Genomic DNA, 20874 nt, shown 5'->3' with positions numbered 1-20874 from the left:
AAAGAAGTTAGTGTGTAAGCTGGAAAAATCCATTTACGGCCTAAAACAGTCTGGGCGAAATTGGAACGAGATGCTTCATACATGCATCAAAGATCACTTCCTACAGAACCCAGTAGACCCCTGTGTTTACTCGAGGGCATCAAAGGAGTCGGGGAAAGTGATCATTGTCATCTGGGTAGACGACTTGATCATAGCAGCGGACAACACCAGGAGCCTAGCTCAGGTGAAAGAGATGCTCTCCAATAGATTTAAGATGAAAGACCTTGGGAGGTTAAAACACTTTCTAGGTATGGATTTTGAGCAGTCTGCCAATTGTGTAACAGTATCCCAGAAGAGATATGTGGAAAAGATTCTGAAACGTTTTGACATGCAGGAATGTAGAACAAGGGATACACCATGTGATCAAAAGCTGGACTACCAGGAGGATGCTCAGAAACTGACAGATGTAAAAATGTACAGGGAAGCAGTGGGTAGCCTCATCTATTTGACGACATGTACTCGCCCTGACCTATGTTTTGTAGTGAGTAAGTTGTCCCAGCATTTTGCTGATCCCACAGAGGAGCACTGGATTACGGTAAAACATGTTTTTCGTTATCTTAAAAAGGTACAGCAGACCGACAACTGTGTTTCAGAAAGAGCAGCGAGGGCCTAGGGCTTAAATCCTACAGTGATGCAGACTGGGCAGCTGACACCACAGATAGAAGGAGTACCACCGGATATTGTGAGTTTGAGCGCAGACAGCTCATTGGTTTCGTGGAAAACAAAGAAACAGCCCACCGTGGCTTTATCAACTTGTGAAGCCGAATATATGGCTCTAGCTATGACCATACAGGAGTGTATTTACCTGGAACAACTGCTCGAAGGGATGGATACCCATGTATATAAGAAGACTGTTGTTTATGAGGACAACCAGGGAACCATTGCGATTGCTAGAAACCCTGTGTCGGCAGAGATGTAAACATGTCGATATAAAATATAATTTCATTAGATCCGTCATCAGAGAAGAAAGGATGACACTGATGTATTGTCCCACGGACGACATGGTAGCAGACGCTATGACGAAACCTGCCTCCAGATTGAAATTGAAGAGATTTGCAGAGGCCATGTTTGGTGTGTAGATATTGAATGCCATGTTCTGTTGATGTTTTTGTGATTATATTATTTCCTTTGTAAAATGTTTTTCCAAGAAGTCAGCCAGTGTGCTAATACAAACCTAAGTGGGAGTGTTGAAGTCAGAGATTCTGTGTAGGATTGTTAGTAACAGTCTAACTGCACATTAAAACTTTATTTAATAGATTGCAGAATGGGTACAATACAGTACGGCTCAATACACACAATTGTTAAGGGGATGCAGACCAGAGAAAGACGTTTGTCTTGTTTACATCAGGGTCCCCCATTTTCAATTCATAGAGACATTTATGACATACACAACATACATGACCTTTATGGCATAGGGATATACATGACATACAGGTATATAGTACCGTTACATTTGTGACACGTACACGATATGCAAATATACAGTACTGTTACCCATAGATCCTAACAGAGAATATATGATGGGGAGGAGACTGGACATTAGGAGGGGGTGGGTGGGCGGGAGAAAAAATATACATACGGTGGGGAGAGAATATATACATATAATTCATATACATATGAACGAAGTAATTCCATACAAAGTGTTGGGGGGGGGGGGGGGGGGGCGACTGATAGGCTATTACTGTACTGCTTACTTTGCAGCCTGGATATTTCCCCCAAACACATTTAGGAAATGTTAAAGGCCTAAAATTCTAATTAATACATTTAAGACTTTTTAAAGCCCTGCCCACCAAAATGACTGGAGTAAGAGAGCAGGAGGCATGACTGCACTGCACACTAGGGATACAGATAAGAACTTTATTATTCCAGAGAGGAAAGTACAATGCTTGCAGCACAGCAATAAGTAAACAAAATAACAAAATAAATAGATATGAGAGGTAAATATAATGATAGGATAACAGAGATAGATAAGGTGTAAATATAATGATAGGATAACAACAGATTGATAAGGGGTAAAGATAATGATAGAACAGAAACAGATAAGAGGTGAAGATAATGATAGGATAACAGAGACAGATAAGAGGTATAGATGGGATAACAGAGACCGATGAGAGGTAAAGATAATGATAGAACAGAAACAGATAAGAGGTGAAGATAATGATAGGATAACAAGACATAGATAAGAGGTAAAGATAATGATAGGATACCAAAATACATAGATAAGAGGTAAAGATAATGATAGGATAACAACAGAGATAAAGGCTGAACATTTATATTTAAACATAAACCACTTGACACAAAGGAGTACACACACAATAATCACATCCTGTCAGAGATCCAGATACAGTCCATGTGTTGTGTGGAACACTCAGATTCTCCTTGTCCTACGTAACCCTACTGGAGCCGGTAACACTGGTGTTGTTTTCACTCTCTAACACTGCCAAACAGCGACCTCTAGGAAAAATACTTGGTGTTGCGCTTTGTTAACTTTTTTGTTTCAGTCTGATCTGAGTTTAGTAGTGACATAATTATACTGTGAATGTCTCAGACTCTCTTGGTAGAGGCTGCAGTGTGGCCAGCAGTAGCAACCCCTCTCCTATATCCACCGAAATCCAACCCACAAGCAGTACCATTTTATTCTATGGATATTTAGTGAACTCCTTCCCCCCCCAGCTGCTCCAGTGGCCAACAGTAGAGGACTATAGTTGTACTGGGCAGCTTGCAGGTGTGGAACTGTGCGAGTGTGAAGCAGGGTGTTGCTGAAAAAGACCATCCGCAAAGGATCTGGGTAAATAAAGATTTATTTTTATATGGATGCAGGACTTCCTGGAGACCAGAAATACTGTATGGTAAAAACAGAATTAATCTGTTCACTGGTCTGAGATCAGCACACTAATGAATAATAAATACTGGGTGGTGGAGAGAATCATTGCAATCTGTAAACCTGGTAATACAAGTAAACACCACAGAAAAACACCAGACACTGGGCTCATTTTAAAAGCATTTTAATGGCTTTTTGCACATATGTAACAGAGGGTAAAAGTCTACGGGTGCAGTTCCAACTACCAGTGACCCTTGGTCCATATCACACCAACTAACTTACCTATGTCCCCAACCCAACCATCCCCACCCACTATGGCAAAATGAGCGACCCCATCGCACGCCGCCCCCCCCCCCCCTCCCGCCCCCAAAAACCCCATTGTGGCATTTGTTGATTGTGCAATATGAAGAAATATCTCGTTACTATAGTTAACAGTGACAGGAATGCACACTAGTCATCATTTATCAAATAGCCAGAGAATGCAGCAAAAAATTATAGTAACCATACCAGACCCAGGCCAAATCGCTTATCAGAAATCCTTTCAGTTCCTTTCAGGGCGATTGGTTTAGTCTGCCCGTTATGCGAGATGGGGGGTGTTTGCAGTTTTGGGCCCATCTGGTTGGTTAAATGTTACTATGAAAAGACAGTCAATGGTAGAAAAGTAATTGAAGGGATTTGATATATAGCTAATCTGCGCTGGGTCTGAATCGTAAGAACGCAGTGCTAAAGCCAACAAGCAAGCCACCAGTATTCTGCAACATTACTTATTCCCAGTAAATGCTTTAGAATGCACTTGTCCACTTAACAACAATGCTTAAAGTGTTTATAATACATCTAATTCTTTATAGTTTTTGTACTAAATAAATCTTAAAACATACATTATTTATGAAACTCAGAATTTGTAGGAAAACAAAGTAACTAAGGGCAGAATAAATGTTTTGAAAACAAAACAAAAACAAAAAGTACAGAAAGAAAAACTTATTGGATGTTCTAAGTTCTCCATGGGTTATTAAACATTCTTACTGGTCTTAGTTATTTTCATTGAGCCAACAATGATTGCTATATCCGACTCGATGATTCCTTCATTCAGATTTTAAGTGTACATAATATGTCGGTCTTAGGAAAGAAAATCATACTTATAATGAAGTTTATTATAGTTGGTAGGTCTTATTATTATTAGTAGTAGTAGTAGAAGTGAAATTAAACACAGGTTTCTTTTTTTTAACAGTTTGTTATACACAAGTTATACATACAGTTCAAAGCACCACAGGGGTAAGGCTTCCAATTACAGCTCCCGTTTACCATCATTACATCACAATCTGACAGTAGCAAAATAAGAGTGACAGAACTGAATCTGTTGCTACCAACAGGCCTATAACAGGCTTTAATTGAATATTTACTGGTCCGATTTTTGGATTTAGTTATACACGGTTTACATTTGGAGTCCCCCCCCCCATAGATTATATTTTGTTACTGTCAAATTACACAGTAATTACTGATCTGATGGAGATGTAATTTAAAGGGTTACTTGTGGACTTGGTTTCCCCACCACAGAGGGATACAGGTCATCTTGCTAAAACAAGGCCTCACAAAACTGAGGACGGACCCAAGAAACTACCTAACAAACTTACCAAAGAAAACCAACAGACGACTGGGAAAAGTAAACAAAACAACGAAAGCAGTAGTAGACAAAAGCGGAGATGAGAAAGCTGGAAAACTCGTTACGAGAACGAAAACACAAAAAGAATAATAATAGTAATAAATTGGAATAATCTGGAAACTCTATGTTGTTGTTGTTGTTCAGCGGCAAACTGAATGTTTTTTGTTGTTGTTGTTGTCAATGATGGCAGCTGCCAGAAGCGTTTGCATACCCCCTTTAATTTTTTGTTTTTTTTATTTCTTGATCTTTTTGTTTTTCCACTCCTTATCTTAAAAAAAAGACATTGATGCCGTGTGTCGTACTGTAGCTCTGAGCCAGACCAGAGGGTTGATAGGCACAGAGTGGAGAGTTTTGGCTCGGAGCTTGCATGCTAGAGTCTCAGTTGTAGAAGAGGAGGAGGGAGAGGGAGGAGGAGGGAGAGGAGGAAAAGCAGGAGCGCTACTAGGCAGTGGGAGAAAATCGATTGAGTAGAGCTGCACCTAGAAGAGATCCAAAATCAACAAACAATGGACCACACCCACATCTGACCCAAGATCAGTCACTAGATGCAACTCCACCAGACAACAAAAAAAGAGGAAGAAAAGAAGAGAAAAGGCAAGAGGAAAGGCAGAGTGAAAGGAGGGAGAGAAGAAGAGAGAGAGAGAAGTGGGAGAGAGACATCTACTTCTTCTTGAACAGACTGAAGCGCTTTTCCTTGTCTTTCTCTCGTTTGCCCGGGCTGGACTCGACTGCCATGGCGACGGTGGCTGGAAGCGTCTGAGCGCGTGCAGCGGCGGGGGTGCTATGGCTGCTGGGAGTGACCTCCAACTTGTCGACCGATACGGCGTCGGAGATGGCCGAGATCCACGCGCTCATCTCCTCCTGGAGGTGCGTGCAGAGGACAAGAGGATTAAACACACATGTATACAAATGCACGCACGTACACACAACACATGCAAATGTGCGCACGTACACAGACAAAGAAAACAGTAGGTGGCAGGAATCCATTTTTATCACCTCCTGAAGGGAACAGTTCCTGAGAGGATTACACACACACACACACACACACACACACACACACACACACACACACACACACGACGGCTGTAATCCATAATATGTTACATATCGCTGCTGTCGGGACAAAACCTCATAACTCCAAAAACCCAACTTTTCAGCAGATGAAAAAAACGAACACAGATTTCAGGGTGAATAGAGTTAGGAGGTTTAGACAGATGATTGGTTTAATGCTTTCCCATTGTTTAAACTTTGTAAAACCCACACACACATATGGAGGATGATCTATGGAGTTGATTTATATAAAAAAAAATATATAAAAAAAATGGAGTTATGAGGTTTTGTCCCGACAGCAGCGATATTATGTTTATCACCCTGTACTACCTCTAGAGCTGTTGATAAGTTTAACAAAGGAAACTGTAGGAGGTGTTTTCCCTATAGGCCTACTATGTGTAATTGGGGGGATGGTGACGGTAGAAGGGTGTTGCCATACACCCAGTCCCCTAGAATACTCTAATCCTGATGAAGACCGCTATGGTCGAAACATGTTGATTAGATTTTAAATGACTTAGCCACCTTTAATAAAGGCCTTTTAACCATCTTCCCTCTGGATTTTACATCTTTTTGAGTGCCTGGATCGACTCTCTTCTCTGAACCCCTAGAATACTTACTTCATCTTTGGCTTGGAAGAGATACTCATTCCCATCGGTAGCTCTGTGAAGACAGAAAACAAGGGATGTTTAGTTAATAATGCATTAAGTCTCCGGTCTATTCTATAGACTGTTTCACTGGAGTTATGTTGCTATGGAACAGTTTGGACCCAAGTGTATTTCCTGTCGGTTATTGCATTAGCAAACATTGCAACAGGGAATGAACTTGGGTCAGTTTAGAATGTTTATGTTAGGATGAAACCATCCATAGCATAAATAATTCTCGGGACTCATTTTAGTTTAAAATAACATAGCAGACATTACCAGTATACAGTAATTTGTAATCCTAAATCCAAATACGATTCACAACCAGAACTGACATGAATCAAAGCTGAAGATATGTAGAAAATTATTTAAAAAAAAAAAAGAGGTCACTCACTTGAGTTTAAAGACGTGTTTCTTCTTCTTGTAGCCCAGCGCCACCTCACAGAGGGCCTCCTTGAGGCTGATGGGGATCTCACTGTGGTAGGGGATGCCCTGACTGGCGCTCTTCTGGTCCTTATAGAAGCCCATCTCATGTTGATTGATCACACAGTACACATTGTGCCACGACCTACACAGGGAAACGGAGACAATAGATTCATGTGTTTTACACATTTCAGGAATTTTAAACCCTTTGAGGAGTGAGTTCCCCCAACTCCCTGGATGTTTCCTCATTCTACCATGTCTTGGAATTCTAGCACACTGCGACATCATCATTAGAATGTTCAGCACTCCGCGTTGGGTGAGTGATATCAGGATGTCTGTGTCAGTACACCTGGCCTGTCAATCTTCCTAACTGCCTCTCCCTGCCAGCTAAAGTCCGGTATGTAGGTATGTGTGTGTGTGTATGAGTGAGAGAGTATGTATAAGATAATATATTCCTTTATTGATCCCTTTGGGGTAATGTGGACGTCATAGCAGCATGGGGGAGGGGATGTACAGATATGGGCAGGGTAATAAATAGTAGAAAGACATAAATATAGGCAATACAATTTGATCTGAATATAATATGGGTGGTCTATAGACCCATATTACTGTTTGTAAACAATGATGTGACATTTTGGCTGCAGGAGTCTCCAGGGAGTATGGATGAAACCGTGTGACATCAGACGAGCTGTTAGCTTCGGTTAACTTTGCCTAGTCAAAGGCTTTCATCCAGAATGTCCCTGGAGTGTTTCCATGGAAGGACAGCGGAGTGTAATAACAATCTAACCAGGTGTGCAAGGCTATTAAAGAGCGAACATCTGGAGACAGCTCTAATGCTCACTGCAGCAGAGAACGAGAGCCGTGGAGATGACAATAAATGTGTCTATTTGACGTTTTGAGCCAATTCTATGATTTCAACTCTAAAAGATGCCAACGCAATTTGGACACAGAAGCAGAGTTTTGCTTCGACGACGTGAAGTCACCCTCCTTACCTACCTGATGCGTTTCAGATGGTGTCCCTGCCATGCATGTTTGCAGTAGAGAAACACACGGTTCTGCCAGGTGTGTGCCTTCCAGTCAGTCTGCCTATCAATCTTCAGTTCTCACCTCCATGACGAGATCTTATGGTGATTTTTACAGCCCATACATTGTAGCCTCAGAAAAAGGCCGTGAGCTACACCAGCCATGGCTCCTTAATTATGTCCTATAATTTGGTACGCCGAGCGTTCAATTCCAGTATTGAACATAAATAGAAATGTTCACAGTATAGACAACAGAGTCGGATGCCATCTTTAAGATTTTAAAACTATAGTAAATTCAATTTTGTGAAGCATGTCAATCAGTGTGAATATAAGTCACATCATCCATGACTAACCTCTACTGTATGGATCCATACAATGTACAGTAACCGTCAATCAACAAATCAACCAATCAATCTCCTGACCTGCTTGAAGCCTTCTTATTGTGTCCCTCCCATTCATGCTTGCGGTGTAGGAACCCTTCCATCTGTGAGGTGGGCGTGTCCTGCTGGGTCTTGGCAGGCAGTGTGGCCGCCTGACTGGCCTTGGCCTTGCGAGACCCGGGAGACCCCCCAGTACTGGGCTCGGACACACCGTTCACCTCACTGCCTTCCCCGTTGTCCTGGTAACCAGAGGGAGAGCAGTTAAGACGGGGTCAAGGGCAGAGGGGTTATACATGCACACATGCTTTAAAAACACACAACATGCTTGTTCGGAATCTCTCACACACATACATATGCACATATCCATCCGCACACACACACGCATATACTGTATGTACATATGGACGCATACACCCCCCCCCCCCCCCCACACACACACACACACAAAGAGCAAGAAATCAGTTATCTGTGGTGCAGCATGCAGAGCAGGGCCATAGGCTGTATAGACAAGATTGTGAATGTTTTCTGCATTACAGCATCTGGTTGTGATTATGATATTCTATGATATGTTGTTCTCTTAACTCATAACCACCAAGCTTGAGGGTTCCAGCGGCACCATCGATTTCATTAAATTTAGCTAGAAATAATCTGGCCTACAATATGATGTTTTAAATTATAGCTACATGGGCGGCTACGTGGCGTAGTGGGCAAGGCGCTTGCCACGAATGACGGAGACGCTGGGCTTGCCTGTTCGAGCCCAGCGCTCCACATTGCTTTCAGTTTAGCTGGTCGTTCATACTAATACACATTGGCCGTATTAGGGGGTGGGAAACTGATGGGTGGGGATCGGGCGTTGTGGACAGCGACTCCTACAGGTCGGTTGGTGCGCCTGCGCAGTAGAATCAGGAAGTGTCGGGGGCAGCGTGAGCCTCCCACGCGTTACTCCTCGTCACTGAGAGATCGAGCTGCGCAGGTGAAAAGATGCGACTGCTGTTACCTCAAGTACCGGAGGGGACTTGTGCTATGTATGACTTAGTCCACATTGCAGCCGGCTTGTGGGAGGCAAGAAACAGCGTTCGTGACAGGGGAGGGTTGAATTGGATGATACGAAATTGGGATGGGAGAAAATATAGAAAAATGGGAGAAAAAGTGGATCAAAATTTTTTTTTAGCTACAATAGACTGTATGGAACACGTGTTTTAGTAGTACAGTAATCCAGCCGTTGCTGGAGCAGAGAATGTGGGAGAGATTCAGTGCTGGTTTCTACTACCAAAATGCTGTGGCGATTGTACAAGTGAAAACAGCGATCTCATCCTTTAAATCTACGCCTTCAAGCTACAGCAGCCTGGAAACAGTTAATCACGTCTTAATCTGCCAAGCCGAGCATTGGATTTCAGTATTGATTATAAAAGTAATAATTTTTTTGCAGCACAGAGACAGCAGAGAGAAAGAGAGAGAGGACATCTCCAGGACATGCAGGACAACTCCAAACACCAGTCCAAAAAAAACCACACAGCAACATGACGACAGACTGAAGACGGAGAGCTAGCGAAAGGGGGGGGGGGGGGGGGGGAGGGGGAGAAAAAATAAATCTCAAACAATTATCCGCAAAAAATTGCTTGAACTCATTATTCGCAGTGAATGTCATTATTGGACAAGTGAGGGGAGGAATGCGATTGGCCTAGTATTTCTTTTTTTCTCACACCACAACCACTCCAAAATCGGTCACTTATTACCCCATCACTAGGCTCGTCAAGGCTGGACCAATGGTGGACCCTCTTACTGAGAGCTTGTCAGAGGCTGGACGGATCCTGGGAGCTTTTAGAAAGGATCCTGTGCACTTCACTGTGGGTATTCTGCAGCAGTTGAAGCTAGCGCTACAACCTCTCATTAAAACCTAAATGAAGACCTGTTGATGGTTCCATCATGTAGAACTGTTTTGTGTTGATTGCACTTTGCAAACCATAAAAAAAATTATCACAATACCTAAAGCTGATTAGAGTGTTTGACGTTGGTCAAATCAAGTGTTATCCTTATCTGGAACTTCAAACTAAATCCTTCGTCTTCTTATTTAAGTTAGGGTAGGCCTAGAAGTACTACTGTAGAAACATTTGAAAATACAAAGAGCTACTTAAACGGATATGGATTCAGACTCGTCATAAATAAGATGTCTGTTAAATGTGACAGGAGATCTCTACAAAGAAAAACAAAAAACTGTTTAGTCTAGCACTGGGCTAAATTCATGGCTATGATGAATGAAAATGAAAAGACAAAAGTAACAATATGACTAAATGAGATAACACAACCCCAGGGTGAAAACCAATGGAGAACATGAGGTGACAAACAAAACAAAACAGAAAACAAAATGGTGAAAGATCATTCTATCAACATGCTACTGATGATGACATCATGCAAAAAAACAATACTACATTTCAACACAGAATGCGAGGACAAAAAAAACAAACAGATTTACATGGCAGACAGACACACATCCATGTGGAGCCAGCGATTCTGACCGGGTTTTATTGGGGAGGGATGTCTCTGTTAGTGAGGGAATGGCTGACGGATCAATCAACATGCGACAGAATCATAGAGAGAGAATAATGGTAGACATCATGAAGATAAACCATGAGGGAACAATGGAGATGTGAATGACAGCATATTACATACAATGTTGTAATAACATGGGACAATGTTGGTCAATGGTCACTGATTGAATCATGAGAATATGCTATGAAACAACATGGAATAGACTGATGAAAAATGTGTCTTTGGCTAGGCTACTGGTCTTAACTATGTTGTCACCAGGCTACACACACACACACACACACACACACACACACACACACACACTTAAACACACGCACACACACCTTTGTGTTGGAATCATTGCCACATAAAGAGGTAGTCAAATGATACTGAAGATGGAATGAAAAGGTACATACAAAACACTGCATGTATGCATAGTAAGTTATAGGGAATGGAGAGAGTACAGTCATTATATCCACATGCAGCACTGTATTGGACATAGAGTATGTTTGGTATGTGTGGTACACATAAAATACTCTACTATAGAATAGTATGAAGATGGGAAATATGATCTGTGGAATGGAGACATCTGGGGCATATAGCTCTTTGTGAGTGATTACAGCATAATATACATTGTAATTAATTTGAGGCAATTGTTAACGAAACCATTTGAAGAGCTAACGAGTCTTACAGTATATTATTTTGGAGATGTGAGGAAATAGTTTAGCATCTGCAACTTCCCACTGGGGCCACCCATAATGAAAACTAAATACACTATATATAAATAGTAAATAGTATACACTATATCATGTTAAGACCATAACCCAAAATGGATATTTTTAATTTTTTTGGATGCAAGTTCATTCAAGACTACCGTATATTTACTTAGGTATCTCAAATCAGGTACTCGTGTTCCACATGAAGAGTTTGTAAATTATTACATAAATGAGTAGAAACATCAACACTTGAGGATAAAGGAGGACAGGAGTCTCAAGCTGAGAGAGGAGAGGAGAGGAGGAGGAGAAGAGAGGAAGAAAGAGAGAAGAAAAGGAAGAGATGGAGGGAAAAGGAAAATGAGAGAAAAGGAAAATGACTGAGAAAAGGAATAAAATAATATGTGTGTGTGTTAGGGGTGTAAAGGTACACGTATCCGTACTGAACCGTTTCAGTGTGTACCGTACAGAACGGCTGTGTACCGAACAAATACAACGGTATGTTAACCACTAACGACCGCCCACCGGGGGCTGTTTCTTTCACAATCTAATATAATTATTATTATCTTTTCTTTTTAAAGTCGATTATTATTTTCAATATAGAATATTCGTTGACAGCCCTACAAGTACAATTAGTGCACACTACATCACCCCTGAGTGGAACATGGAAAGCCAAACTTCCCCCCACTGTACCGAAAACCCGTACCGAACCTTGACTTGAAAACCGAGGTACGTACCGAACCATGGTTTTTGTGTACCGTTACACCCCTAGTGTGTGTGTTTGTTTAATTTGTGGTGTCCCATCAATCACTCATAATGTACATTTCCACTCACGCCAGCAGAGGATTCACAACAGTGTAGCCAATGTGTTTTTTCCACCAATATTGTTTAGAGAATTAAACATGCTTTTGGTCCATCTCATTTAGCGGTTTTAATCCCTTCTGCCGCTCTGCTTTCTCATTTGATTTTTACTCCTTTCTCCATCTCATAACGAAATGTTTCGAGTAGTGTCCTGAAATGATCCCTTACATAGCTCCTCTCCTCACTTTGTAACGGTACATACCTCAACTATCCTGCATGGTGAGATAGAGAGATAGAGAGATCCATCTCAAGGACAGATACAGTAGTATCCAACTGTTGCTACGGTATACCATATACAGTACAACGTATAATATGATATTCCTCATTTGTAATCAAAGAGGAAGAAGATTTATTGGAGATTCCTCTAACCAACAGTGACACGAGAAAACCTACAAGAAAAACGTCTTATGTGGATGTTTCTCCCCAATCTTATCAGTGTGTAGGAAAGTGCCGTTTGGGGCTGCGATTGGTCGAAATCATGTTGCGTTTTTCCACCTCTGCTCAGATATAAACAGACATGGTAATAAGACGATGGATTGCATGAAAGCAAATGTAAAGCAAACCGAGCCAAGCTTACTGAATATATAAATACGATTATAGCTTATGTTTCCTCACACATCCGGACAAAATACGGCAACATTACTGCTGATACAATCAGACCAAATCAAGAATGTTCAATGTTATCCCCATGGTCCAGGAATGTTCAGTTAACATTTTGTGGACATGAGCTACTCTTTCCCAAAGCCAGAAACCAGAGCAGTAAGGCTTCTTCAAACTTGTGACGTCATCAGGTCTAACGTCTGGAGCTGAACGGCAGTGTGGGCCTACTGTAATGTTTGTTTGAGGCTTTATTGAACCTGTGCATGCAGAGCACAATGGGGTTTAGCAATCAATCCTGTCCAGCTTAAGACTTTCTAGCTGATGACATCGCACATTTGTGTTTTAGCAGTCTAGGTTTTTGGATTTGGTAGAGAGCGGTTTGTGTGCACTAACATTTCTGGACTACTCTGGTATAATTATGCATGCATGCATTCTGAAATTGGGTATAGTTCCCCTTAAAAACGCACAACATTAAATAAAAAATTAAATAAAAAAAAAGAACGGTCTTTTGCAAATGCTCAGGACAAATGGATAAATACAGGAATGGGATAAAAATAGAACAGGATCATTCTGTAGGAATGGACGTGTCAACAGTGGGTGAGGAAGTGGACGGAATATATCAGATTTTCTAGCAGTCCTTTCCCTGTGTGCACGCTGGGGAGACAATGACGAGCACTGTGTGTATGGTATAGGGTTAGGAGCCAGTGTGTGTGTGTGTGTGCGCGCGCTTATACTGAATGACTTTCTTTTTTTGGAGTGTTCATTATTCACCGTTTTGAATGTAGGTGATGTATTTAAGATGTGTGTGTCAGGGCGTGACTGATCCTGTGGCTCTGCAGGGTGCTGCTGTGTTTCTGGCAGGCTGTGGCTGTGGTCCTGCAGCTCTGCAGGGCGCTGCTGTGTTATTTCTGATAGCCAGGGGAGTGTGTGGGGCTGTGTGTGTATGTGTGTCTCAGGGTGCAGTTGTGGTCCTGCGGCCCTGCAGGGTGGTGCTGTATTTCTGGTAGGCAGGGGAGCGGTAACTAACCCTGGGGGACTCCTGGTCAGACGGCAGTCCGTTCTGGGACACCTGCTCTCCCTCCCTGGAGACAAGAAGAAAACACATTGTTGGTTTGAAACCACTATTATCTTCTTGTTTTGGATGCGTGCAACAAATACAATTCCAAAAAAAATTTGGTCAAAATGGCAATGGATCTTAAAATGTTCAAAAACCCATTTCTGACGATTCAAATCGCTTGGACAAAACCACCCGTCTAATAGATGTAGACATGGTTGTACCTCTGCTGTGGCGAGGCAACTTCAGTGACCTCAGCAGGGGAAGGCTGTCTCCTCCTCTCTTCGTCCTCTTGCATTCTTCTCACTTCCAGCAACTCCATCTGAACACACACACATTAATATTTACTTAATCATAAATGCTAGACAAGCTTCTATTTTTGAGGCTGTTCTATCCAAGTGGAATTGAGCAGAGTTGAGAGGGAGTTAAATCTTCACCGTAGTCAGTCTCTCCAGGGCAGAGAAACGTTCCTCCCAGGTGGCGGCAGACTTCTCGAACGCCTCGTGGCGTTTGATGAGCTTCTCCACCTCGTCCACGTTCTGGCCCATCTCCCGGCCGCCCAGGTAGGGCTCTTGCCCCAGCAGCCATGCCTCCGCCACCCCAGCGTCCCGAGAGAACTGGTGCACCTCCAAGACTGGAGAGAGAGGTAGACAGGGGACAGGAGTATGGAAATGAGACGCAAGATTACCACATCGGCATTCAGATGGAAGTAACCAACATACACATGGAAGTGACCAACATACACATGGAAGTGACCAACATACACATGGAAGAGACCAACATACACATGGAAGTGACCAACATACACATGGAAGAGACCAACATACACATGGAAGTGACCAACATACACATGGAAGTGACCAACATACACATGGAAGAGACCAACATACACATGGAAGAGACCAACATACACATGGACGTGACCAACATACACATGGAAGAGACCAACATACACATGGAAGTGACCAACATACACATGGAAGAGACCAACATACACATGGAAGTGACCAACATACACATGGAAGTGACCAACATACACATGGAAGTGACCAACATACACATGGAAGAGACCAACATACACATGGAAGTGACCAACATACACATGGAAGTGACCAACATACACATGGAATAGACCAACATACACATGGAAGTGACCAACATACACATGGAAGTGACCAACATACACATGGAAGAGACCAACATACACATGGAAGAGACCAACATACACATGGAAGAGACCAACATACACATGGAAGAGACCAACATACACCGGAGCATATATCGGAGCAGATCACGGCATATTTTAAATAGACTGGTATCGGTATATTAAGCTCAATCAAATTCAGATCCTTTTTTATTAAAATAATTTATAAAAACCATTAACAGATTAATTTATCGGGCTGAGATTTATTTCACGTCATAAATAGATCAATGTTGCGTTTCTTTTTCAAATGTAGCCAAGAATAAAGAGTCAAAACATGAGTTTATAAAAATCTTGGCGCATTGCATCGGAAACCGGATAATTTAGACACCATGAAATCCTTGTAGTCCTAAGAAAGAGAAGAACCAGGGCATTTCATAAAACTACACTACTCAGCTCACACCAGCCACTGTCAAAGCTGCTGAACATATTCTATGTTAAGGGAAAGCTGTGATGTAGGCGGTTTTTTTCTTTAAGCAGAACTATTCAATTATCAAGCATATCTTACCTACAGTGAAATGGTTTTTACTAACTTTAATATACTAACTTTAATATAATATAAGTGTGCACTGTGCTGCTATATTATCTAGGAAAATACAAATATGGGATTGGGACTCAGTATCGGCAGATTAAATGACTTGGATCAGGATCAGGAGCAGAAAACCTTGATCCCCAATACACACACATATATATATATATATGATAATGTACACAGCAAATAGGTACAACACCACCAGATACAGAGACAAATAAACTACATATTTGATTCAGCAAATCCATTTTGAATCCCGACAGAAGACTAGACGTCTAGGTAGAATTCATTACCCAATCTAAGCCACTCCCATCGATCCTCCCACTTGTCAATCATGTCTTTCCTCTTGTCCGTCAACTGTAGCAACTTCTCTTTAATCTGAGAGGGAAGAAACAAGATACACATCTCTCGTCTTTAATGGTGACACACCACAGAAAACATTAAGAGGGTGACTGTATAGACAGGCTGAGACATGTAGACGCATTGAAAAATAAAGATTGAAAAACAGATGAGAAAGAAAGATTATATTGATAAATTTAGAGACAAATAAACATGCACTGTTGAAACTAGAGTGAAGAGAGATGACGCCGAGAAAAAGAGAGGGAAGATAGAGATAGGAAGAGAAAGGAGTATAAATGGAGATAAGAGAGGAGTAGAAATGACAGAACAGAGATGAACATTTGAAGAGTTTTGTCCGGAACTTTGTCCACGTTGGAACAATCTGAAACAGACTCGGACTAAACAGTATAACGAAACCAACCGTTTCATTTAGGCAATAGGTATTATTATTCCTAAGAGAGAGCCCCACCTCCTCTGCGGCGTAGTGTTTCCGTGCCAACAGGGCCTTGCCCAGCTCGATGCAGGAAGTGAAGCTGTCATTACGAGCGTCGATCTCTGCTTTGATGCCCTGGTGGTTGTTCATCAGCAGCTCAACGGAAGACACGTCCCTACGAAAGCAAAAACAAACAACAATACAGTCATCAGTATGCAAGTAGCAGTGCCCTGGTGGCTCACCAAGCTAATGTACCATGTAAATCACAACGTCCTGGGTTTGAATGTGACCTTTTTGCTGCATGCTGTTCCTCTTCCGCCTTAACTGTACTACTATCTAATAACATCAGAAATGCCCTAAATACAATACATTAAACAAAAATACTTGTGGGGGCATGAAGATACACTTCTAAAACAAACAGGAAGACAAAAAGATGAAAACAAGTCACCAACATATTGAGTTGTATGCCTTTGATTTACTGCTCCTTTGTCCATAACTGCCTGGAGATAATGAATGAGTCCATATAAGATTCCATCCCTGCTTTCCTCTGGATTATCTTCTACAAAACAGACTGGTATGGTAGGTAGAGGTAGACCGATAGTGGATTTGTAAAGGTTGATATAATAAACAATAATTTGGAGCAGGAAAACTCCCCTCATGGAAACAAAAAATCCAACACTAGCAGGTTTGGGCCTAATTCTGAATGTGACGGGCATAACATAGCCTGGCTGTGAAGAGGAGTCTTGTGTGGTGCTATTAAACCCATTTCTATTGTTTGAAGCGTTACAAGTAGGGCTGTACTGAATGCTTCAAAGCTTCGATCATAATGTTGACATTCGAATTCTAAATCAACATTTGAATTTTAATTTTTTAATAAAACTTGCCTGTAATCTCAACATCATCAAAAATGAGAAAACCTCAATCTAGATTATTGAGAATAAATAAAGCTTTGAATTAATTGAATGAAAGAATATATAATACCCAAGATTATACAGTACAATTTCTCAACATGGTTTCTTATGAGCATACAGACCTGGAGAATCTGGCTGGGACATGTCACTTTGGTGATTAACCCTTCATTCTAATGACGATGTTAACGATATATGCTGGTCATTGAAACCTACAGTATAGGAGATTCTGCGGGACAAGGGTTCATTAAAACATCAAGCATTTTCCCCCTTGTCCACAGCTAGATAAGAACACATTGAGCGAGATGATAATCATAACTACTGTCCCAATAGATAGATTTTATAAGTTTTTCTGCAGCGAAAAGAAGCTCAAATAACCAACATGCATCCTCACAAAAAGAAACCAGAGCAGAGAGAGGGTATTTCAGAGCATGAACACAGACAAACGGACAGACAGATACAGAGTACACACTTCATTCTTTCATTCAATATTTCATCCGGTTATAAACAGACAGTCCCTGGGGGAGACAGAAATAAACCCAGCCATCTGGCATCATGTCTACCCTGGATCCAGAGCTACAGCTATCTGGTTATTCCTCCCGTTTCTAAGAATGCTTTATAAAAAAAAAAGAGAAACAAGTTTGCGGAAACATTTTAGGTGGATCATCAATGCTTGAGGAAGTTGTTTATGGTGATTAAGGTGAGGTACAACAAGCACAAAACAGCACAGACCCACAGTGCATCTATTACAAGTATGCTGCGCCGTGGGGAGAAATATCAAATACCTTTCAATCATAGAAGATTGACTTTAAATTGACTTGAGGTCAGGTGGATAAAAGGAGGACTTCAATAAATCACAACAATGGCTGGGAACGCTGGGGATTACCATGGTTAATCTGGACACTAAAGGGTGTATACATGTGTGTGTGTGTGCAAATGCACGCATGTTTGTACAGTTTGTGTGTGTGCATGTTTGTATAGTGTGTGTGTGTGTGTAAGCTGTTGACCTAAGCTGCTTACAACAGAACTACAGAGATTACCCTCACCTGCCTTGACTGGCTTTTGTTGTGAGACAGAGGGATGAATGGAGAAGGGAGGGTGAAAGAGAGAAGCTGCAGCAATTTAAGATGCAACATAATATACCTGACACAACCAGTCATATCAGTCTGAACCTCAACTAGCCCTCAGAAATACATCTACTTTATGTGAGGCTGAAACCAGGAAAAGACTAGATTTCTTCTTTTTACTAATAATTATTATTATTATTTTTCCAAAATATACATTTTAAGACATGTCTGCTTCAATCAGACACCACAGTCGGTGTAGAGTGATGGTAAACCCAGGGAGAGGGCTGGATCGGACCCCAGGATGTTATGTGGTCCTGGGCTGGATTTGACCCCAGGATGTTATGTGGTCCTGGGCTGGATCGGACCCCAGGATGTTATGTGGTCCTGGGCTGGATCTGAATCCAGGATGTTATGAACACATGGTACCTGCCTTAGTTCAGTGAACCACCAGGATCCCCAATAACCAATTTTTTAAGACATACATGATCCCACACACACACACACACACACACACACCTGGGTTTCTCCTGGGCCTCTATCAGGCGTATTGTGTCTTCCATCCAGAGCATGAGGTCTCGGACCATGCTGAAGAAACGGAACTTATCTCCCGTTTCCAACAGCTTCACACGCCGACCTTCCACTGCTTCTAGAAGGTTCTTCCATGACTCCAGCACCTGATAAGAAGATGGAAAGTTGTATTTAAAAGAAGAACCAGAGCAGAAGATATCCCTCCTTTTTGGTTTCTGGTATATTTTCTTCTTCCCAATGATGTGGGAATCGACCAGAAAGGGAGGAGCACATAATTGTAATGGATATAATGGCCGTTCAAATAAAAATCAAACAATCTTGAGTGGTCATTTGGCTGGTACACTTAAGATGGCTGCCAAAGAATGCATGATATATCCTTTATAGTTACATGATGATGTCGTACTCATGGATTGGGTGGAGTGCATGGAACCCATGCGCCTTAGTTTGACGAGAGAGACGAGTCCTTTTTATTCAACATTCCAATCGTGTCAAGCATTCCAACTCTCTTGAGTCTCATGCACCGTCATTTCCACCTCCACATACATTAAATAAAAAATTCTACAGCAGCCATCTTAACTATACCAAAGTGGATGACGTGGTATGGCTGGATGTGCCCCTTCTGTCCATTCTAATTTACCCATCTCAAGACCCGCCCTCTTTTCTTGATCCTCCAATTACAACTGTGGTGTTGTGAAAAGAAGGCAGGGCTCGAGTTGGGTCAATTCTACTGGGGGGAGAGAACTGCGACCGCATGGTCTGGACTTAAATCCATGCAGTCACTGTACATGGCCGGTTTCCCAGACATGCGCATTGGGAATGGGACATACATCTCTGGATTGCAACAACCCCTCGATAGTTTTAACTGCCGGCACATTTCAGACCAAGCTCTTTCATGATGATTTACTCCACAGTGCCGCCTGCACAGCCACCATGAAGCATATCTTATGCAAAAATGTCTGTGATCGCAGATAGTGGGATGCGCAGATGACCGCACTTAAAAAAAAGGATCGGTTCCTATGAGCTTGCTTTTTATTCCTCTGGCACCAATTACATAACGCAAAGCTGTGTTGATTTTGTCAACGAAAAGCATTACAAAAAAAACACATTAACAGAACTTCAAAATTTTTTACTCACAAATCACACACAAAGATTACGCTACAGTAATGTGATTTTCGTTGACAAAACAAAAACACTCTTCTTGCTGAAGCTGTTCCTTATAATTAAATTACATTATATTAATGTGTGTTTTATAGCTTAAGACAGATGCCAGCACTCAACATCTCTCTACTCCTCTCTCCCTCTGCCTCCCTCCACCTCTCTCAGCTCTAACTAATAAACACAACATACTGTAACATACTGTATATATGTTACTTATGTATATGATGATGCCAGGTAAACAAATGTTGATACAAGTTCTAAATTAAATGACTAGATTTGTATATCTATAGTGCTTATCTAGTACTAGCAGCACACAACATACTTTATAATGGAATGACTGCAACATTGAATAGGGCTGTCACTTTTCAATCAAAGCTCAAACTTTAGTTCGAAACCTGGTGAAATATTGAAAGTTCGAACTGTAATGATGTGATATTAGGACTGCAGATAATGATTGCCCCACTAACAACTTAGTAGTCTGCTTTCCAGAGTCCCAGAATCACATTTCAATTATCCATAGGGCTATGTAGAGAGAGAGCAAGGAAACCAAGCCAAGCCGTGCTGCTGAACGGATCATCTCAACACCAATGCATGATTAAAGTACATTAGTATCCGTCAATCCCTGTTGCTCTATCAAACGACTGGCCGTAAACCACTTTGGAGTGACTACTGAATCAGGCCGCAGATAAAGCCTTGGACTTTCCTGAGCCAGCTAACGCTGGATATGCAGACATAATTAATCCTCATGATCACACTCAGTCACATTGGGATTTGTTCTACTCATGGAGAAAGCTCAAACTAAGTTCGATATCATTTTAATGAATTCCATATCACTTTGAATTCAGGGAAAAGTGACAACCCTAGTATCAAATTATTAACCCTGGCGGTGTCAGTGCCTTGCTCAAGAGTGCCTCT

General features: G+C 41.6%; 1 protein-coding gene across 3 annotated transcripts in view; it reads right to left on the bottom strand.

Moving 5' to 3' along the window:
* Positions 1 to 3231: 3231 nt before the first annotated feature.
* The window catches only part of sptbn1 (spectrin, beta, non-erythrocytic 1), a 265257-nt gene continuing 247614 nt past the window's right edge, over positions 3232 to 20874 (bottom strand). For all 3 annotated transcript variants that reach the window (XM_084321135.1, XM_084321134.1, XM_084321136.1), the window contains 10 exons: positions 18790 to 18947; positions 16335 to 16473; positions 15820 to 15904; positions 14231 to 14427; positions 14018 to 14115; positions 13767 to 13821; positions 8079 to 8275; positions 6606 to 6779; positions 6188 to 6230; positions 3232 to 5381 (listed from right to left, as the gene is read on the bottom strand). In XM_084321135.1, the coding sequence (XP_084177261.1) occupies positions 5181 to 5381; positions 6188 to 6230; positions 6606 to 6779; positions 8079 to 8275; positions 13767 to 13821; positions 14018 to 14115; positions 14231 to 14427; positions 15820 to 15904; positions 16335 to 16473; positions 18790 to 18947 (1347 nt within the window). In that variant the 3' untranslated portion in view covers positions 3232 to 5180. The remainder of the gene's footprint in view (positions 5382 to 6187; positions 6231 to 6605; positions 6780 to 8078; positions 8276 to 13766; positions 13822 to 14017; positions 14116 to 14230; positions 14428 to 15819; positions 15905 to 16334; positions 16474 to 18789; positions 18948 to 20874) is intronic.

This window comes from Notolepis coatsorum (genome assembly GCF_963971535.1).
Source record: "Notolepis coatsorum genome assembly, chromosome: 9".
In the NCBI taxonomy this organism is placed as follows: domain Eukaryota; kingdom Metazoa; phylum Chordata; class Actinopteri; order Aulopiformes; family Paralepididae; genus Notolepis; species Notolepis coatsorum.
The sequence above is the reverse complement of the archived record's forward strand: the minus strand, read 5'-3'. Positions and strand labels throughout refer to the sequence as shown.